General features: G+C 44.6%; 1 protein-coding gene across 11 annotated transcripts in view; it reads left to right on the plus strand.

The window, feature by feature from the left end:
* TRRAP (transformation/transcription domain associated protein) overlaps positions 1 to 21,881 on the plus strand; it is a 111,993-nt gene that overhangs the window by 70,543 nt on the left and 19,569 nt on the right. For 7 of the 11 annotated variants that reach the window (XM_081255906.1, XM_081255913.1, XM_081255909.1 and 4 more), the window contains 14 exons: positions 1,688 to 1,834; positions 3,041 to 3,160; positions 3,356 to 3,643; positions 3,810 to 3,947; positions 4,638 to 4,750; positions 5,182 to 5,317; positions 8,335 to 8,526; positions 13,733 to 13,961; positions 14,559 to 14,824; positions 15,395 to 15,495; positions 16,724 to 16,925; positions 18,157 to 18,321; positions 19,728 to 19,818; positions 21,474 to 21,673. In XM_081255906.1, the coding sequence (XP_081112032.1) occupies positions 1,688 to 1,834; positions 3,041 to 3,160; positions 3,356 to 3,643; positions 3,810 to 3,947; positions 4,638 to 4,750; positions 5,182 to 5,317; positions 8,335 to 8,526; positions 13,733 to 13,961; positions 14,559 to 14,824; positions 15,395 to 15,495; positions 16,724 to 16,925; positions 18,157 to 18,321; positions 19,728 to 19,818; positions 21,474 to 21,673 (2,388 nt within the window). The remainder of the gene's footprint in view (positions 1 to 1,687; positions 1,835 to 3,040; positions 3,161 to 3,355; positions 3,644 to 3,809; positions 3,948 to 4,637; positions 4,751 to 5,181; positions 5,318 to 8,334; positions 8,527 to 13,732; positions 13,962 to 14,558; positions 14,825 to 15,394; positions 15,496 to 16,723; positions 16,926 to 18,156; positions 18,322 to 19,727; positions 19,819 to 21,473; positions 21,674 to 21,881) is intronic. The other 4 variants (XM_081255914.1, XM_081255907.1, XM_081255916.1 and 1 more) reach the window with 3 other exon arrangements.

The following is a 21,881-nucleotide window of genomic DNA, read 5'->3' on the forward strand; positions in this document are numbered from 1 at the left end:
CGGAGCACAGGCTCCAGACGCGCAGGCTCAGCGGCCATGGCTCACGGGCCCAGCCGCTCCGCGGCATGTGGGATCTTCCCGGACCGGGGCACGAACCCGTGTCCCCTGCATCGGCAGGCGGACTCTCAACCACTGCACCACCAGGGAAGCCCCAGTTAGATGTTTTTAAAAGCAGAATTGATAAGCACCTTGTTTCATCATTAAATTTGGAGAGAGATCACTTTATTGTGGGCTGTGCTGCTGAGCAAAGGGTATTTTACTCTTTGGTGATTGTTCTCCCCAAGTCAGGAGTAGCCCGTGTTGTATTACAAAGCACTGCTCCAGGAAGTGACGCTGTCATGAAGGAACTGTGGCTCTAGCTGGCTCCGTGGTCCACCTAGTGTGAACCTCCTGTGTCTCTACCCAGTCCTGGCGGGGGCGGCTGTGGAGCCCAGACCCGACCCGCAGGGCAGAGCCTTGGTCCCGCTGACTGTCAGTACCCTGTGTGCAGTGGCTGACACCACTCAGGGTGTTGGTCTGTAAGCTGTTTCCTTTAGAGTGTTGGCCCTTGGAAGCTCAGTCTGCCTGGAGTGTTGGATGTTAGAAGACAGCCAGTCAGTGTTGAAGGAGGAGGGTACCCTCTTTGCTTTAAAAGGGGTAGTTGGTACCCTCTTCTGTATGTGAGACATCCACTTATTTTATTTACAAATAAATAAAAATTTTCTTCACTTAGCAGTTGCTAAGCACTAGATCATTTGGTGATAGAATCTTTTTTTCTTTCTGTCATCCTCCTGTGTGAAATAAATTGCCAGCTTTGAAGTGATTCTTCTGCATTTTCAAGGGCGCACACCACATGGCCAATAACGTGACTTAGAGCCTAGTCTGATGATTGGATTTTGACTGTGACTTCCCAGAAAATTCAGAGAGAAATAAGGTTCATTCTTTTTGGGGGATGAGTTGTGTAAAACACCATGCCAGCAAGGTTCTGTGCATTGGCCTGACAGTATTATTAATCTGAATGAGCAAGACAGCCAGGCAGCTATGTTGCATTCTATTTATTTTATTTATTTATTTTTGGCTGCATTGGGTCTCCGTTGCTGCGCATGGGCTTTCTCTAGTTGCAGCGAGTGGGGGCTACTCTTTGTTGCGGGGTGCAGGCTTCTCACTGCGGTGGCTTCTCTTGCTGTGGAGCACAGGCTCTAGGTGTGTGGGCTTCAGTAGTTGTGGCTCGTGGACTCTAGAGTGCAGGCTCAGTAGTTGTGGCTCATGGGCTCTAGAGCACAGGCTCAGTAGTTGTGGCTCACAGGCTCAGTAGTTGTGGCACATGGGCTTAGTTGCTCCGCGGCATGTGGGATCTTCCCAGACCAGGGCTCGAACCCGTGTCCCCTGCATTGGCAGACGGATTCTTAACCACTGCGCCACCAGGGAAGTCCCTAAAGTTGTAATTTCTTTTTAACTTTGCTTTCCATAATCCAAATATGAAAGCAAAATGGTGACATTTTTATAGTGTCGTGTAAGAAAGAGAGCTAGGTCTGGTCTAGTTTAATATGCTTGTTGTTTATTTTAGAATTCAAGATTATTTAATCATAAACTTCCAAGAAACTAAAATTTTATTTACCAAAAGTGTAACAAGAAGTTTACAAGAATTGTGATTATTGATTTTCTTCAATTGACCTTTCGGTTTTACATGTTTGTTTCTGTTTTTTAGGATGTGGAGATAGATATTGAACTAGCTCCTGGAGATCAGACCAGCACGCCCAAAACCAAAGAACTTTCGGAAAAGGACATTGGAAACCAGCTGCATATGTTAACCAACAGACACGACAAATTTCTTGATACGCTCCGGGAAGTGAAGGTCTGTGCAAATCTGGGGGGTAGTTGTGGTTCTCCCCCTGCCCCTGAACATGTTGAGCAGTCCGTGAACCCATGGACTCCCCCAGTCTCTGCTTGAGGTGAGCGTTTCTATAGGCAGGTCTGTGGATACTCGTGGCCATTGAGTGCTTTGGCCTCTGCCACACTGACTTGGAGCAAGGAGGCACCTGACGCCCTGACCGGGGTGAGGGGAGCAGCCACATAAGGTCAGCCAGGCTCGCTTCATCATGGCCTTCCTCACTGGGCAGCCTGAGTAGCAAGTAGGAGTATTCTCCACTTAAATGTTTTCTTCCATTTTCCTTGGAATATTTGTATCCTTGGGTTTTGCATTTTTAATAGAGATGTGGGTATGAGAGTGAATTCCCATCTTGACCTGTTGTTGGGTAAAAAGGACAACGTGATTGTGATGTGTGTGTCTCTGTCTTGGGCGGCAGGGCCCATGGAGGGACGGCAAGTGTGTGCCTGAGCCCCTCAGCGCCGGCTTCTTGATGCCGCGTGGGGAGCTGGGCTTCAAGCAGCCAGAAACCTGGCTGTTTATAAGAAATTCATACTTCAAAAACCACGGAGCTGTGGACAAAATCAAACACATCTGGGGATTTGATATACCCTCTGGGCCCCTGGTTTCCAGCTCCGACCCCATTTGTGGGGTGTTCTGGTTCGGCCCTGTGCATTCCAGGCACCTCTCCAACTCTTGCCTGCTGTCAATTGCAGAGACTGAACTTTTATGGTTCTTGATTTGTTCTTCAGAATTACACCTGTTGGCAAATAGCTGAGCTAGTATGTGTATGCTTCTCCTGTTTCCTCTTCATACCTTCAGCAGCCTCTGCTTTGATGGCGCCTGTGTGCCTCTCGTTTGCACTTTCAGCATCAGCATTATGTTCGTACTTCTCGGGCCTGGTGGAATCAGTAATAGGAAATGCCCTTGAAAGTTAAAAATGTAGGTGTGTCACTGGTGAGCCCCTTACTCAGGTCCTGGCTCAGCTGCTAAGCACACCGGGGGTCTGTGGTGCTCAGAATCTGTGTTTCACTTTGGCATGACGTTTGTTCGGGTCTTTGAAAGTTTGGAAGTGGAGGAGCGTGTGGTAAGGTGGGGCAGTAACGTTTCCTGACCAAGGACGCGTGGGGCACCCGCGTGGCAGGGGTTTCAGCACCAGCCCTTGCCCGCTACACCAGTCTTTCCTCTCCGCAGACTGGAGCCCTGCTCAGCGCTTTCGTTCAGCTGTGCCACATCTCCACCACGCTGGCCGAAAAGACGTGGGTCCAGCTTTTCCCCAGATTGTGGAAAATCCTATCTGACAGACAGCAGCATGTGAGTCTGTTTTTTAAGTCCTCTTTTGAAAAATGTAGTTTTAGCTTTTGATAAGTATTTGATTAAGTTTCAAAGGCTGAGGAAACTAGTATTATCCAAGAGTGAATTATCAAAAATATCCCAGATGCTGAGTGAGAGAGTAAAGATGTACTGATTTTTGCACGAGACCCAGGTCAACCTGCTCTTGGGTTTCAGGCTCTGGCGGGCGAGATCAGCCCATTCCTGTGCAGCGGCAGCCACCAGGTGCAGCGGGACTGCCAGCCCAGTGCCCTCAACTGCTTTGTGGAGGCCATGTCCCAGTGTGTCCCTCCCATCCCCATCCGGCCCTGCGTGCTCAAGTACCTGGGGAAGACCCACAACCTCTGGTTCCGCTCCACCTTGATGCTCGAGCACCAGGCCTTTGAGAAAGGGCTGAGCCTGCAGATTAAGCCCAAGCAAACAACAGAGTTTTATGAGCAGGAGAGCATCACTCCACCTCAGCAGGTGAGGCCCCGCCTTGTTTTGTTGATCGCGTCTTCCTTGCTGGTGACTTCGTGGTCCCAGCAAACATCTCCCCAGTGATTTTAAATTAGGTACCGTGAAGTTGCTCTGTTGGGGCCGGGGGAAAGCAGTTGTCATGAGCACTCAGAAACTGTGACCTGTGTTTCAGGAGATTCTGGATTCCCTCGCTGAACTTTACTCTCTGTTACAAGAGGAAGACATGTGGGCAGGCTTGTGGCAGAAGCGGTGCAAGTACTCGGAGACAGCGACGGCCATCGCCTACGAGCAGCACGGGTTCTTCGAGCAGGTAATGCCGTCGGGCGGGATGTCCAGGTCGCATGGGTGGTGAAAGGCGTTTATAGTGGTTCCTTATTATGTCCTCCAGTCAGTTCGTGTCTAAATAAGAAATTCACTGTTTTCTTTGAAGCATTTATTTATCCACATAAAGACTCTTTGATTAAAGTCTCAATTTCAGAGAAACATATGTATGTGATGTGAACATTTTTAAAGCTCAGTCCTGAATCATTTCCTGTTAGTTGCTAATGTGGATGCTTCTTATCTATAGTCATTGATCCTGTTGGAAGTGGTAGGTAGATTGTGATCAGTGTGAGATTTTAATCCTCGTGCCTGTCCTTTCACTGTAGTGTGGGTCACTGTTGCAGGTATAGTCGCACCGCATGTAGGACACTGAGCCACAGAAACTCCAGAGGCAGAGGCACGGGCTGTGGCCCCTGCTCTCATCTCTGACGGATGGAAGAATGCACCCGGGGTCTGGGCAGTCTCCCTCCCGCTCCTTCCGTTCTGTATGGGGAATTACGCACCTTCTCCTCCACTCTCTTCTGTTCTCTGAATGGAGAATTCTGGGTGTTGGGTAACCTTAGAGAAGAGCAATGAGACACCCCTGGGTCTGTGATGCAACTTGCCCTAAACAGTTGAGCAATGGTCATGTAAAAGTTTCTAGTCAAACCACAGTTTGAAAGCAGTTTAACTTTTTTAGGCACAAGAATCATATGAAAAGGCAATGGATAAAGCCAAGAAGGAACATGAGAGGAGTAATGCATCTCCTGCTATTTTCCCAGAATACCAGCTCTGGGAGGACCACTGGATTCGGTAAGCTGAACAGTGACATGTTCAAGAATCAGTTAAGGAAACCAGTGAGAAGTCTCTGAAATTTTCTCATAATGAGTGTTTTTAAGAGGGAACTTTGCTGCTTTCTTTATGGCCCCGTGAAGAAAAGAACAAACAAAAACCTATAAACAGCTTTTAAAGTCTTGAGTAATTGAGAGTGTGTTGGAGAAACAGTGAATGACTCCTGCTCTCCACAGGCTCCAGAGCTCTGAGCTCTCTGCCGCAGGGGCTGCGGTTCTTGCTGCTCCAGGGGCATGCGTAGTTTACTGCCCTGGGGCACCTCAGCATCCCGCAGAAGCCTGCCCTTCTCTGTGGGGGGGAAATACTTTTTCCTTTCGGTGGAATGGAAATGACTTAAAATCCCATCTGTGGGCGTGGTCACTGAGCTTTGGCCCCGGATCCCTGGTCTCTAGGTGCTCCAAGGAGTTGAACCAGTGGGAAGCCTTGACGGAGTATGGCCAGTCCAAAGGTCACATTAACCCTTACCTGGTCCTGGAGTGTGCTTGGCGGGTGTCCAACTGGACTGCCATGAAGGAGGCGCTGGTGCAGGTGAGACCCCACCCCTCCCCGCCCACCCCGTGACTCGTCCGTGCTCAGGTCACAGTCTCCACAGCTGAGTGGGGCCCTGTTGCCAAAGCTGTGAGTCTCTGGAGAGTTCCCTTCACTCACAGCAAGCTGGGCATTTTGACAGATGAAAGAGAGCGCTTGGGAAGCAAGAGTTATCTTGGGTTATCACTAACATCTTTCCTGAGTTTGAGTTAAATTATAACTTAAGTATTAGTTCATTATTGAGTTACAGTAAAAAGTATCAGGTGGAGACCTTGGATTCTCTGAGAAAACAGTAATGTCTGGAGAAATTTGGAAAAACAGAGGCAATTGTACTGGTGGACTTGGTTGGCAGAAGCTCTGCAACAGTGAGTATAACAAAGGTGAATTGTACAAGCTCAGGGCCTGGCACAGTAGCTGCTGTCAGTAAGTTTGTTACATGAAAACAGTACCACATTCAAAGCATGTCTTGCATTATGGAAGTGGTAATTGTGCAGTGTAAGTGAACTTGAGCCATTAATGTGGTTGAGTGCTACATTTTCAAAAATTAAACTCCATCCAGAGGAATTCGGTGCATGACGTGAGAGCAGGCACAGAGGTAGAGTTTTCTTTCCCACACTGGGAAGCCTGTGTCAGGGCATGAAAGTTACGGTGTCAGACAGCACGGCTGTGTTGTCTGAACCCCGCGTCGTCGTCGTCGTCGTCATCATCATCATCATCATCATCACCATCACCACTGTCACCACCATCATCACCATCATCAAAGCCTTGGGTGGTCTGTGAAAGCAGCTGTTCTTGTTGCTCTTTATTTTTTCCTGCATCTGTACCCTTCTGTGATTTTCTCCCTTGGCCCCTTTTCTGTGCTGCTGCTTCTCAGTTTTTGACCTTTTCTATGTGGTGTCAGTGTTAAGGGGTTTAGGGGTTTACACTATTGTCCTGTTCTCACCTACCCCCTTTACCTAGTAAGGGTTTATTTACAGTCACACCAATGATTCTCCTTCCTTAATGTGGAGACTCAAAAGCACGTTGAGATTATAGGCCACTGTGTTTGAAAGGATTAACCTAAAATTTTAACTTGTATTGTGGATACCGTGCTTATTTTGTTACTTCTGCTGCTTTTAAACAAAATGCAAAAGATCGAAGAACTGAAATAGTCACAAGCTATTAACTACAGAGTGGTTACAGAGCCCAGGGTCTGGACTTTCAGGGTGGGACCTGGGAAATGGCTCGCCTGATGCAGGGAGTTGGTGTTACTCTGAGAAATAACCAATCGCTTATGTAGGTAAACAGAAATAAATATTTTGCTGACAGGTTGCATTTACAGTTGATTGTTCTTTATTCTGATAAAGATTCTCCTTTATTTTATCTCAATGTAAAAATATTTATATTATAAATAAGTATTTATAGCTCACTCTAACGGTTTCTTTTTCTCCTTTCCACGGTTTCACTTAGCAGGGTATGTGCAGTATCATCATACTGTCCATAGGTCTGACAAATGATCTTCTTCTTTCACAAATTCTTGATTATTTTCCCAAAATTTTAAAGCACTTACTGGTTAGAAAAAGCTCAAAGTATATTAATAAGCACTCTGGGTAATCTGCAGTAAATTAATTTCAAATGGTCTTGAGAGTACTAACTTACTTACTCATTTACCAGTATTTAAAAGAAAAAAAATCAAATTACCTTACTTTTTCCTCCTGTGTCTTGCGATTATGGGGCTGCTTGTAGTAGTTAATTTCTTGGTTTGATTTAATAAATGGGGTAATTTTTTTCAGTGGAGGAGAAATTAGAAGACAGGCCTTTGTTCTAATGTTACAGAGGGCAGGTGTGATTGACAAAAGCCTATCTTAAATAGTGTTTAAGTCCAGAAAATGTAAGATTTTAGGTGTAATTTTAGAGGATCATGTAGGAAGCAGATGTGTTTACAAGGTTGTCTCCCTGAATTTCTTCATCACTGGATTACTGAGAACTAAGAGGGGCGGTGGATGTGACTCTGCTGTGAAAAAGTCAGACGTCAGAAAACAAGGCCAGGTGTTACGTCAGCGCATTATTATTCCCATCACTGCTCTTACCTCATTTGTACAGAGAGCAGCATGGCACTAAGATGTGTGTAATTTCTATTACTTCCCAAAGGTGCTTCACAATGAATGTCTTACTGATCTTGTTACAGCAAGTCCTATAAAATTCTTTTAAGAATATCTCTATATTCTTTCATTTTTTTATACACAAAGAGATTATTTTTGAAAAGAGTTTAATTTTTTAATTTACATTTTAAAAAATGCTCTAAGAGGCTGATAAAATGCAATGAGTTCTAATTCCTTCTTTAGAAAGTGGTGGGCAAACACAGGGGCTTTCCCAGGCACACCTGGAGCCTCTACCTGGGCTTAGGGCCAATGGGAGGAAACGTGATGGCTCTAGGCTCTGTATACTTCATCAGAACTGATAACCAAGATATGAGAAATCTGGGGGAAACTTATAGTAGATAATAAAGTGCGGCTTTTAAATGACAGTAAAATTTATGAATGTTCACTCATATTCTTCTAAACCTGAATCGCTGCCTTCAGCTTCCTTATATAATGTGGAACAAGTTAGATTAATTTCCCAGGATAACAGTGTGAATTGGAAACAATTCAAAATTATACTGATATTTATCAGAGAGGAGATGAGCACATATTTAATCCTTTGAAAATTCACTGGCTGACTTTGTACGTTGTTCGTCTGGTCTGTCATAATGGTGTTGATCAGTTTCCCCTTTCTGGAACTACTAGTGACCTTAAAGCAAGGAGCCTGTGGCACCTCCATAGATAGAGAGATTGGCCACTCATTGGTATTCGGCAAAGGAGAGTGTCCAGAAAAAATATAAAGCATGATGACATCTCTAAAGAAAATGTCTATTTATAGCTTAATTTCTGTTTATTGCTTTGCAAACTGGCTACCAAAAAATTGACTTTACTTTTTGACTCTTTCCACTGAGAGGAAGTATACCCATTGTTTCCTATGTGATATTCTTCCATAACCAGGTAGAAGTAAGTTGTCCAAAGGAGATGGCGTGGAAGGTCAACATGTACCGTGGCTACCTGGCTATCTGCCACCCTGAGGAGCAGCAGCTCAGCTTCATCGAGCGCCTGGTGGAAATGGCCAGCAGCTTGGCCATCCGCGAGTGGCGGCGGCTGCCCCACGTGGTGTCCCATGTGCACACACCTCTTCTCCAGGTGGGTCCCTCGTAGCAGAGCTCCTCCTGCCCAGGCTTAGGTCCATAAGCTGAGCTGGACAGGAGAGGAAACTCCTTCCACTTGTCGTTTCCCATTTAAACTCATCCTCGGTGAAAGGAAGGCCAGAGTCAAAACGGAGGGGACTAAAATGTTGCGTCTCATTTTTGGTGCTTCCAAGGGATTTAAGCCGACCCACAGGAGTGATCTTGATGATTTTCACTTTTGCTTTAGGAATATTCTTTCATGCCCACTGTACCACCATCAGTGTGATGCCACTGCTCAGCCTGAAAAGGTCTCTCCTCCTCTGAGACTCTTAAGACTGCAGTTAAATAGGCTGTGCCTTGGCTTCTTCCTTTGTGTATCGTCTTCACTACTTCTGACAATTTGTGCAGCCACACCAGCCACCATTCAATGGCTCAGATCTAAAGGGTCTCTCCCCACAGCTCCTTGTGCACGCTGCCTCTCTCCATGGAACATGCTTCTTCCCATCCTCCCAGCCCCTATGCATGTGTGTGTGCGTGCGCGCGCACGCGCGTGCGCGCGCACGCACACACGAAGGGCTGTGTCAGCTCTTGTCCTGTTTTATCTGGCGCCTGTCATGGAGCAGCTCCCAGTGTTATTGAATGAGTAAAACTATAGGCAGAATGGTCATACTTTTTTCCTCTTGAAAGAGTAGTTTTGAGACTTGAACTGCTATATTGATTTTTATAGTGTAGTTTTTTATAGATTTTTTAAATGATATAGTTATTTATTAATATACTTAGATTATTTTGTCATTGTCATAGTGAACCAGGAGTTCATTGAAGCAATTAATTGCTTTGTTTTGATATTTTTCCTTTTTGTATCTATTATTTTTGGCTTTTTCTCAAGGTGTGCACTAAGGTAGTATTATTTTGCAGGTATATAACATCTCTAGGTTATTAAAATATTCTAAAGCCTTTTATTTAAAGTGGACTTTTTCTTCCACATCCTCTAAAAGTGCAAAGATGGGTTGCATGTTGTAGCTGTTAGGAAAAAAGTTATTGCATGAACATAGGAAAAAGTTGTCAATGCAAGAAATATTGTGAATGACTGAGTATCATTATGGATGAATGACTAAGTATTGCTATGAATAACACAGTTGTGAATAAATAGAAATTATTGTGTGGTTATATATTCAAAGTACAGAGTATAAAATGCAGTATTTCAGACAATCCTGATTCAGGAATTTTGGAAGTGAAATTAAAGGCAGTTTCTCTTCCACTGCTGTGGTCACGGTTGATACTCAGTTATTTGTTGATTAGTTTGGTTACAAAGCTGACTGCATTTAGAGAGATGACTTCCTCCCCCAAGTAGCACTATCAACCAGCATAGCTGAGAAATCTTACAGAAAACAAAGACATAAGAATGATTTTATGGAAACAATTCAACAATGTTTCAGTTTGATCATTCGGTAACTATTAATTTTAGGGTCAGAGTTTGAGGAGGTGGAAAGGATGAGCTTAGAGGAGTGTTTATTTTTTTAAAATTAAATATAAGTACCTTTTTTCGAAACCTATAAATGTTAAAACAATGCCTAATTTTTTGAAATATTTATCATGTTTTAATAAGTTATAAAATAATATATTTCGAACTACAGCTTGTGTCTCTCCCCCCTCCTCCTCAACTACCACCCCTCAAAAAAATCACTGAGGGGAAAAGTTTTGGTGCTTTTGCACAGCAACATTCCCGTCTTACTGACTCTAGGACCCCAGAGTTGTGATGGGGATTCTAGATGGGGCGTCTGCCCCTTTGGCCTACTGCAAACATCAGTACTGGGCTCCTGGATCAGCCACTGGTCAGGAAGAAACACAGAGTCTGAGCGCGGTTGCGGAGGGAGTGACTTTGCTGTCACGTTGTCCAGAAGAGCAGCGTAAGGGCCTCTGAATTTTTACTTCTTCATAGCAGCAATGGGCACAACGGGGGAAATTGTTAAAACCAACCTTTCACAACTCTGAAATTTAAAGATTTGCAGTAATCCAGGGAGCATTTAAGGAAGAACAGCTGTATTTCAGTAAGAATAGCAAGGTTTGTGGCCTTTAATTGTCCTGTTCCCATTACCCCTCTCCCCAGCTCTGCCTTGAAAACCAACAGCTTCCAACCACAGTAGCTGTGAAAACGAGCCTAGCAGCCACCAGTGGAAGACAGTACAGATTTAGAGACCCCCCCAAAAAACCCAGCCCCAGAATGCTGGCAATATTTAACCAGCACTACAGCTCCTGGAAAAACCCTATTCACAGGGTTTGTCTCTATTTGACCTGACTCAGAGCTCGCTCAGTAGAGAAAGTCATATGTGAGAGCATTTGTCAAAAATAGTCACTGGCAGTTGTTTACAATCACAGCTGCCTGATGTAGCAACACCAGTCCCAGTAAAGGGAAGATTAGAGAATGAGATGTCTATATATATTGTGAAAAGCTTTAACATATTCATGGGAATCTAGAAGACCACATACACATACATCTTGTGCACACATGCTCAGGAGAGACTTGAGAAGATCCTAAGCTTTCACCTCTGGCTGACCTTGGGGCTCTGTATAAGTGGGAAGTAAAGGCTGAGGCAGAATTGAAAATTGCCTGGCTGAGGGATGAGGGCATGCTGCAAAAGGCACACAGAGCCTTATCATTTCAGGTCTTTAAGGAAATCTCTTTAAGGAAATCATTTGCTGACCAGTAAGCTAACTGAGCAGAGACTCTAGTGGTTACATTTTACAAAGACTACAGACTTTATAGAAGTAGTTCAGGAATTTTTTTTTTTTTTTTTGCGGTACACGGGCCTCTCACTGTTGTGGCCTCTCCCGTTGCAGAGCACAGGCTCCGGATGCTCAGGCTCAGCGGCCATGGCTCACGGGCCCAGCTGCTCCACGACATGTGGGATCTTCCCGGACCAGGGCACGAACCCGTGTCCCCTGCATCAGCAGGCAGACTCCCAACCACTGTGCCACTAGGGAAGCCCAGTTCAGGAATATTTGAAAAAGTTTTATCTAACCTATAAGCACATGAAAAAAAAATGCTCAACATTATTAGTCATTAGGGAAATGCAAAACATAACCATAGTGAGACACCACTTTATACGCATTAGCATAGCTAGAATGAAAAAGGTAATAGCAAGTATTGGTGAGGATGTGGAGAAAAATGGAATCCTCATGTATTGCTTGTAGGATTGTAAAATAGTGCTTGCTCTTTGGAAACAGTCTGACAGTTTCTCAAAATATTAAACATGGAATTACCATAGGCTCAACAATTTCACTCCTAGGTGTAAATCTAAGAGAAACTAAAACTTATGTCCACAAAAACCCACACACAAATGTCTATAGTGTTAATAGTCCTAATAGTCAAAATGTGGAAATACTCCAAATGACCATCAGCTGATGAATGAATAAATTAAAATGGTATATTCGTGCAATGGAGTATTACTCAGCAGTAGAAAGGAATGAAGTACCAGTATGGGTTACAGCATGGGTAAACCTTGAAGGTATGCTACGTGAAGAAGCAGGACACAGAAGGCCACATGTTGTGTGATTCCATTTATATGAAGTGTCTAGAATAGACAAATCCATAGCGATAAACAGTAGATTAGTGCTCGTCACCTTCTAGGGGAGGAAGAGTGGAGAGAGGCTACCTGTGGGCTTCTTTCTATAACTAGATAGTGTTGACGGTCATATAGCTCTACGAAAAATATACATGGTCGCTGAGTTACAATTTTTTGACTTTATGATGGTGTGAAAATATATATATACAATCTATATTCAGTAGAAACCATACTTTGAACACTGAATTTTGACCAGACCAGCATATGTGGTATGATACTCACGTGGTGCTGGGTAGTGGTACCAAGCTTCAGCTCCTGGTCAGCCATGCAGTCACGAGGGTCAACAAGCGCATGCTTACAGCTATTCTGAACCCATACAACCGTTCTGTTTTTCACTTTCAGTACAGTTGTTAGTAAATTATAAGAGAAAATCAACACTTTATTATTAAATAGGCTTTGGGTTAGATAGTGTGAATGTTTTAAAGCACATTCAGGTTGGCTGGGCTAAGCTAGGATGTCTGGTAGGTTGGGTGTGTTAAATGCATTCTCAACTTCAGGTATTTTCCACTTAGGATGAGTTTATTGGAACATAACCCCATTATAAGTTGAGGAAGATCTGTGCTAAAAGCTACTGAATTGTACACTTTAAAAGGTGATTTCGATGATGTTTCAATTATACCTCAGTAAAGCTGTTATAAAACAGATATCCCATTGTTCTATTTTCAGTAAGCTTTTGGTGGGAGGAAGGATGAGATAAAGGTTTCAGAAACCGGAATGTAATGAATTAAACTTAAATGTAATGAAGTATAGATGGAAAGCATAAATTCTTAAATTTTTAAAATTAAGATGAAACAGAAGGATACTGAGTACTGAACTTGGTGCTGTGTTTGGGGATTCAAACAATTTAAAACTTTCTGCCTCAAAAGAGAATTAGGCTGGAGGGAGGTGACATATCCATAAGAAGCAAAATTTTAAGAGGGAGTCTATGATTCAATGCCATGTGGTAGAACAGAAAATAAACACAAGGATTTAGAGAAGGTAAAAATCCCTGTGGGAGAGCAGAAGGTGAAGCTTGACAGAGTTTGAATAGGCTTGGAATTATGGCCAAGGCCTCCCCATAAGGAGAGGGCACCATAAATTTGGAGCCAACAACACTTCTGGGGTTTAAAGGGTAGTGACCTGGACAGATTTATAGGGATGTGATGAAAATGCATGTATCAGCCCAAAAAGATCATTAGAACTGTGTTCTGAGATGCTTGACATGGCTCCGGGCTTCAAATGTTCATGGAACTAAAGCTTGAGGGCAGGGGGACCAGGTTGTTCTGGTCTTAGGCCTCAGTAGACAAAGAGCCACACTTAGCTGGTGGCAAAGGGAACAGAAAAAGGATAGTTAATGGGGGGTGGGGGGAGTCGGTGTTCTCCAGGCCCCAGTGTCACAGCAGCCACAGAGCAGAGGTGTTAAAATGGGGGGTGGGGACAGGGGCCACGAGAGTAGCGTTTGAGGTATGGAGTAAGGTAAACGTGGCATCTGAGGCACAGTGCTTCCTTTGGTAATTGAATCGTGAGCTCTTCACATAAGGATTCCTGATTGACTCTGGTTTGTTATCCTCCTTCAATCTTAATGCTCACTGTGGAATCTCTTATGCTGGTCCCTTTTAGGCAGCCCAGCAAATTATTGAACTTCAGGAAGCTGCTCAAATTAACGCAGGCTTACAGCCCACCAACCTGGGAAGGAACAACAGCCTGCATGACATGAAGACAGTGGTGAAGACCTGGAGGAACCGGCTGCCCATCGTGTCTGACGATTTGTCCCACTGGAGCAGCGTCTTCATGTGGCGGCAGCATCATTACCAGGGTAAACCTACCTGGTCCGGCATGCATTCATCATGTAATTTTCCAGACACCCCACTGTTCTGGTTTCATGTCTTGGTTATGTTTTGTTGTTTTGTTTCTTTTTTCTTTTACCGGATTTTCTCTTTTTTGGCATGGTAGATGGTGGTTGTTATGACAAGGTAAAGATGAAGGTGGTGAAAGATGGGAAGAATTTCCCCCTACCTGTTCCCTTTTTCCAGCTAGAACAGATGTGCTGCTGGACACTGTTGCACCAGGGGCACAGGCCAGTGGGATCACAGCCCTCTTTGTTTTGAAGCCCCCTTGAGGAAGAGCTGTGCTCAGGTGGCAGCGTGTAGCCTTTTTCACCTTCCCTGGTCCCCTCTGCTCTTCCCCTCAACCTGCCAGGCATCTATTTGTTCAGAGCGACCTTCATGGTTTAGTTAGCCAAGACGGTAACACCCAACTCAAGAGTTAGTGCTTCTTAGATCTTCCTTTTGATACAGAATACAAGGAAAAGTAATGAGGGTTTATCACAGAGCCTCCCATTGCATAAGCCATGTGTGTTTGTTTTTCATTTTTTATTTAAGCCTTATTGTGGAACACTTTGAAAAATGTTTGACATGGACTGAAAACTCATTTCTTTGCTCTCTAGCTATTGTAACTGCCTATGAGAATAGTTCTCAGCATGATCCAAGTTCAAACAATGCTATGCTTGGGGTTCACGCATCAGCTTCAGCAATCATCCAGTATGGAAAAATTGCCCGAAAACAGGGACTGGTCAATGTAGCTCTGGATATATTAAGTCGTATTCATACTATTCCAACTGTCCCTATCGTGGATTGCTTCCAGAAGATTCGGCAGCAAGTCAAATGCTACCTGCAACTGGCAGGCGTCATGGGGAAGAACGAGTGTATGCAGGTAGAGTGCCAGCCAGACCCCATGCCCGCCCGCCCGCGCCCAGGAGGTCTGGGGAGGAATGAAGGGTCCATGTGGAAACGCCTGGTTCAGACAACAGGGAAAGAGGCTAGAACTTTACAAACACAGCTCTGGTTTCGGGGAACAGTCCTGCCAAAATAAGAAAGGGACAGGAAGCCGCTTGAGTATTTGAATGAATTATATGTGATGGTCTCTATTCTACTTGGTTAATGTAGTTAAGGAAAGAAAATTAAAAACTGCAGAACTATGAGGGTATATGGTAGATTGGGGCTATGTTCAGAGGAATATTAATAAAAACAATGAAACTGACTAGATAGGGTAAAGCTTTGGAGAAAATACCATTAAGGTGTCTAGAACTGAATTTGCATTTAGTGACTGAGTTTAAATACTACTTGTTAGTCAACAGATATTCATGGTGGGCAAGCCTGTTGTCAGTTTAAAGTATATTTGTCAGTGACCTTTCGGACTTGCTACATAGATCAATATTTTGATGACGTTTTTATATTATTGTCTAGAAAATTCAAGAACTTTTTTTCTGTTTTTAATAAACAGGGCCTTGAAGTTATTGAATCTACAAACTTAAAATACTTCACAAAAGAGATGACGGCTGAATTTTATGCACTGAAGGGAATGTTCTTGGCTCAGATCAACAAGTATGTATGTTATATTGGTGGAGGATAAGAGAAAGACTCATCAGATTATTTAAATAGTTATTTATAACTTGAAGCCAATGTGAAGATCAAGCTAGAAATTGATATGACTTAGTGACAGTTGTCAGGGATGATATTTCAAATATTGTACCTCTAGGAAGGTAATAACTTGCAGCAAATTGACGGGCCAGCTTGAGTGTAGTACTTAAAAAACTTTTTAGACATGAATTGCTTGAACAGAGAACTGCTGATAACATGGATTCGTTGCCCCAGTTTCTCAGCATGCCATTTTGGAACAGAGTTGATTCCTTTTTTTTTTTTTTTTTTTTAAATAAATTTATTTTATTTCATTTATTTTGGTCTGCATTGGGTCTTTGTTGCTATGTGTGGGTTTTTCTCTGTTTGCGACAAGCAGGGGCTACTCTTCATTGTGGTGCGTGGGCTTCTCATTGTGGTGGCCTCTCTTGTTGCACAGCACAGGCTCTAGGTGCACAGGCGTGTGGGATACTCCCGGACCAGGGCTCGAACCTGTGTCCCCTGCATGGGCAGGCGGATTCCTAACCACTGTGCCACCAGGGAAGCCCCCAGAGTTGATTGCTTTTATGGAGATGATTCTTGCTTTAGAGCAGGGGTCAGTCAACTGGAAAACAGTATGGCAGGTCCTCAAAAAACTAAACAAAAAATTATCATATAGCCCAGCAATTCCACTCCTAGGCATTTACCCAAAAGTGTTGAAAACAGGAACTCAAGCAGGTAGTTGTTCGTGAAGGTTCACAGCAGCACTGTTTACTATAGTCAGAGTATTGAAACAACTCAAGTGAATAGATAAACAAGATGTGGTGTATACAGACATTGGGATATTACTCAGCATAAAGAGGAATGAAGTGTTAACGTGTCCTGTAGCCTCAGAAACACAGCGCTGACTGAAAGAACCCAGACCAAAAAATCACAATGTATGGTTCCATTAGTAAGAAATGTGCGGAGTAGATAAATCCATAGAGACAGAAAGCAGGTCAGTGGTCACCAGGGTTGGAGGTTGGGGGAATGGAGAGTGGCTGCTTCATGGGTCGGGGTTTCCTGGGGTTATGAAAATGTTTGTGGCCTACACAGAGGTGGCAGTTGCACAACATTTTAAAGGTACCAAATGCCATGGAACTGTTCACTTTAAAATGGTTGATTTTATACTAAATGATGTTCACCTAAAATTTGTTTTGATTTTGTGTCTTCACAGGTCTGAGGAAGCAAACAAAGCCTTTTCTGCAGCTGTGCAGATGCACGATGTGCTGGTGAAAGCTTGGGCCATGTGGGGCGATTACCTGGAAAACATCTTTGTGAAGGAGCGGCAGCTGCATCTTGGAGTGTCTGCCATTACCTGTTACCTGCATGCGTGCCGGCATCAGAATGAGAGCAAATCAAGAAAATACTTAGCCAAGGTGAGACTGAAAGAATTTACCTTTGACCAAAGACCACCCGGTAGCCTTTAAGTTTAGATGAAAATTCAGCAGCTTACTGATCTGTGCTGGGCATGAGGCATTTCTTCATGCCTTACCTCTCATTTCCCTTCCTTTTGAAGTATAGTCCACAGTTCTACTTCAAGCTGAAAAATGCAGGCCTGGACATACTTGGAGTCAAAGGACTTCTAAGCAGCAAAACTGAACCTAGAGTCTGGGTCTTAGGACTCAAGTCCAGTGTTTGCTGTGGGACCTCACACTGGACAAAGATTCCTGCAGACTGCTGAGGGGTCTGCCCAGAGAGCTTACCTGCTAGACACCTGTTAGATTCTGATCTCTCACCTGCAGGGACCATGCACACAGTCACGGAGCAGGTCAGCTCTAGTCACAGGTGACGTTGAATCCCCTGGTTTCTGCACACACTGCAGGGTGAGGTCGCAGTCACCTGCATTGTCACCCGCGGGGCCCCCAGTACAGTGCCGGGCACAAGGCCGGTATTGACCTGGGCCCAGTGGGGGGCCGCTTGAGCCCAAGTGTCCTCCCCAGTATTGAGCCTTCTCAGCCCTCCCGGGAAGCACATCAGTACAACCCAGACTCCATTCTTGCAGAAACTTAAGAATAAGTTCTGCTTTTCTGTTTTGTCCATTAAAGGTTAGGAGTTTTTAGAATTCCTTGATTTAACATCAAAATTTGGATTGAACATCAGCACCTAGTAGTTAAAGCCGACTGTAGAAACAGACTGACTGTAGTCACACCAGGAAACCACCTCACTGTCTTGACTCCAGGTTTGCTTATTTTTAGATGTAATTGTTTCAGACGTCCCTGGACACCAGGCTGCCAACACGGGGCCTACTTTATACTAGGGTGTTGTCACCTGAGATCTTTAGCAGAAGCCCATTTTGTTCTGGGGAGATTGCAAGTGTGGAGTAGCAGGCTGAAACCCCTTGGGGTCACACTGGCCACCACTAGCCAGCCGATTGGGTCAGTTACTAGTGGGCATTAAAGCTAAATCTGGATGAAAGCTATATTTAAATTTTCAGTTTTATTTATAAGATGTATGTTTAGGTTTAGCAATATTGTTGGGTGTTTTATAGATATTTTCCCACAACGCCAGTGAAGTTACTCTATATGGTATTTTATTGTGGGGGGAAAGGTCACTTGATCAGAGCTTTAGAATTTTCATTCAACTCTAGAATTTTCCCTTCTGTCTTAGGTGCTGTGGCTCTTGAGTTTTGATGATGACAAAAATACTTTGGCAGATGCCGTCGACAAGTACTGCATCGGTGTGCCACCCATCCAGTGGCTGGCCTGGATCCCACAGCTGCTCACCTGTCTGGTTGGCTCCGAGGGAAAGCTGCTTTTGAACCTGATTAGCCAGGTGGGAATAGCAAGGCATCTTTGATCACAAAAAAATTGTCTTCATTTCACATCCTTTTTTTTTTTCCAGAAAGGAAATGCGCATGCTCAAAGAGAGATGGGAAGGTGTACACAATTAGATATCACTTGATATAAAGCACAACTAAAAGTGACTGAAGAGTGTATCAGGGTTGGCGTGGAATAATCTGCTAGAGTTACAGTATTAAAATGGTCATTTCTTTCCTTGAACGTGTTGCCACATAAGATACACATAAAATAAACATTCTCTTAAAATGTAAGGTCACTAGTGAGTACTCACAGTGAGTGTGTATCTGGTTGATACTTTGTGGCTGAAATCCCATTGTGTGCTAGTTGCTCTTCAGAGCTTTCCTTCGGAAGAAAACTCAGCCCAGCTGTGGTGTTTATTGCCCTTTGTACAGTTAGTTGTTCAGCTGCAGCTGTCGAGGCTGCAAGTTGTGTGCACTGGGTGGGCTTGGGGAGTCGGACAGACTGGGGCCCGGGGTCCTGTAGAAGGGCTTTCATTACCCTTATTTTGAGAGTGGCTCCAGATTGTCCCTCTCCTGCAAAAAGACCGAGAGGGGAAGGGCCTGAACAATAGAGATTTGGATACAGTCGGTCTGGGATCGAGTGCCTTTGACTGTGCTGCTGCTTATAAAATTACAGTCATATATATAATTTTTCACATGTGAACAGCGTCGTAACCAAGCATTTGGGGACATGCTACTTGTTCCCCGTTCTGTCTGTTCTTCACATGTGGTGCATCATCTACACGGTACCCAGAAGTGGTTTTATTTTTCCCTTGAGAGCTTGCAGCTATGTTCCTGGGTACTGACTGGTATTTCGCTTGGAGTTGATCTGTCAAGGTGTAGATTCCCTTTATTTGGTATTGTCATTCACTGAATATCTCTTAATGTACATTAGCCAGCCCCCCTGTGGCAGAGCTGGGTAATGTCTGCTCAGCCCTTTTGAAGGAGCCAATAACCCCAATTTGGTAAAACTGGCACGTCTTACCTTACAGAGAAAAAGTTCAGTCTCCTCCTTCCTGCAGTTATGCAGAGTAAAATTACTCACTAGTGAGCCTCATTGTCAGCTAGAATCAGCTCACAGTTCCTGGTGAATAAAGACTGGTGTCATTTTGTGTTTTCCTGTCATTTGCCCGAGTGAGATCCAGGGACTTGAGTGTTTGTCATCCTCATATTAACTGAATCAAATGAAAGTGTGGTTTCCCTCTGTCATCAGTAGTTCTGGGGCAGAACTGATGAAATACACCATGTTGCTCTTTCTTGGATATCTTAAAGCTAAACTAGATGTTTGACTTGCTGTTTAATCCGGCCTCGTGTGTATTAGGTCGGTGGTGTGGCCAAGTGCAGGCCAGCATCCCACTCATGATTGACTGTCTCAGAGCAGGTTGGACGAGTGTATCCCCAAGCCGTCTACTTTCCCATCCGGACCCTGTACCTGACCCTGAAGATAGAGCAGCGGGAGCGCTACAAGAGCGGTACGTCTCTGGGGGGTGCAGCGGCCAGGTCCCCACTGCCGCGGACACATGCTCGCTTGCAGCTCCTTTCCAGCATGTGGGCCGGTCTTGTGTTTAGTCCCTGAGAGGACACTGGGTCTGGAAGATAAAACCTGATCTCCCAGTGAAGTTTCTGGTTCTCCTTCGCCGCAGTGTAATAGGGTGTTCATCTACCTGAGTGATTCAATCCCTAAGTAGAAAAAAATATATGAAATTTTTAGGTATAGATAATTATAAAGTTGAACTTGCCTCAGTTATAAATGCATCCTGGTAAACAGTATAAACGTCAGTTACGGTGTTATAAGGAATATCTTCAGCTGTCAGGGGAATCAGCATAGAAATCAATCTCACCAAATGTAAAAACATACTCAAAGTAGAGGTTTTTAATCTATATTGAATAGCTCTGGTGCGTAAAGAAATAACTTAATGGTTTCAGTTACCCACTAAGCATGGTGCTTTGTAAACACCACGTTTACTTGCTTCACCACGTTTTTAATATGTAGACATTTATGCTGCGAGACCAGAGGCTTTCTAGGAAGGTGACTCCATCCACTGGACGATGGCAGCATCTCCTGGTCCTGTGCGGGGTGGGTGAGGACTGCACAGCGTGTTAGCTCCAACCTCCTGGGTACCTGGGTAGATTCGTGTTTTGGTCATTTGAAAGTTAAGATTTTTTTTATTCTAAGAGAGCTGAAGCTAAAAAAACAAGCAAAGGGGGTTCTACAACGTATTTCTTTTTTCTTTTTTCCTTTTTTAAAAAATATATTTATTTATTTATTTTTGGCTGCCTTGGGTCTTCATTGCTACGCGCAGGCCTTCTCTAGTTGCGGCGAGTGGGGGCTACTCTTCTTTGCAGTGTGCAGTCTTCTCATTGCGGTGCTTCTCTTGTTGCGGAGCACAGGCTCTAGGCATGCGGGCTTCAGTAGTTGTTGCACACAGGCTCAGTAGTTGTGGCTCGTGGTCTCTAGAACACAGGCTCAGTAGTTGTGGCGCACGGGCTCCGCGGCATGTGGGATCTTCCTCCGCGGCATGTGGGATCTTCCCGCGGCATGTGGGATCTTCCCGGACCGGGGCTCAAACGCGTGTCCTCTGCATTAGCAGGTGGATTCTTAAACACTGCGCCACCAGGGAAGTCCCTACAACATATTTCTTATATAGCGAGTGACTGTATTTTTCAAAGATGTCATTTTATATATGTGGTTTGGCTTACCTAAATGAAAACATGTAGGCTGACTTGTTAACTATTTCTAGATTCTCTGAGCTGTAATACAAGGAATGAATTTTGAAATGTTCTGCCAGACATTTAAAAAAATGTTCAAACTTCCACTGAAGTTAGAGAGTCCAGTGAAGCCTACACACCCTCACCCAGACCCACCAGTTACGTGCTGCCATACCTGCTTTCTCTCTCAACACATACGCCTTCTGGAACCACTGGAAGCCCAGTTGTAGGGGCCGTGCTCTCCGCAGTGCCCTCTCCTTAGAGCCAGGGCACCTCCCACACAGCCCCTGGGAAGCGCCCCGGGATGTGTCCCACGCCGGCAGGAACCAGTGTTCCTTTGGCCGGTGGGTCCTTAGAGCACCGACTCTCCCATTGGTCAGTTTGGCGCTGACATTGGCGTTGTGTGTGTTGCTCTCAGATTCTGGACAGCAGCAGCCAAGTTCAGTGGGTAACCAGTCCCATTCTGCATCAGATCCAGGGCCCATAAGAGCCACGGCCCCCATGTGGCGCTGCAGCCGAATCATGCACATGCAGCGGGAGCTGCACCCGACCCTGCTGTCTTCCCTGGAAGGCATCGTCGATCAGATGGTCTGGTTCCGGGAAAACTGGCACGAGGAGGTATGTGATGTGGTCTCGGGGGTGCTGGCATCCTGCGGAGGGGATGGATCATTAGGAATGCTTTCATGGCCGTGTTCTCTTGAGACTACCTGCCTGGTTGTATGTGTTTGTTGTTGGATTGAACGGTGGAACAGCAAATACTTCATGTCTGCATACTAGTGCTGCCTTAATATTGGAAGCAGAAGACTTCAAAAGAAGATGAGATTGA

The sequence above is a fragment of the Mesoplodon bidens genome (assembly GCF_964165515.1).
Source record: "Mesoplodon bidens genome assembly, chromosome: 15".
Classification (NCBI taxonomy): domain Eukaryota; kingdom Metazoa; phylum Chordata; class Mammalia; order Artiodactyla; family Ziphiidae; genus Mesoplodon; species Mesoplodon bidens.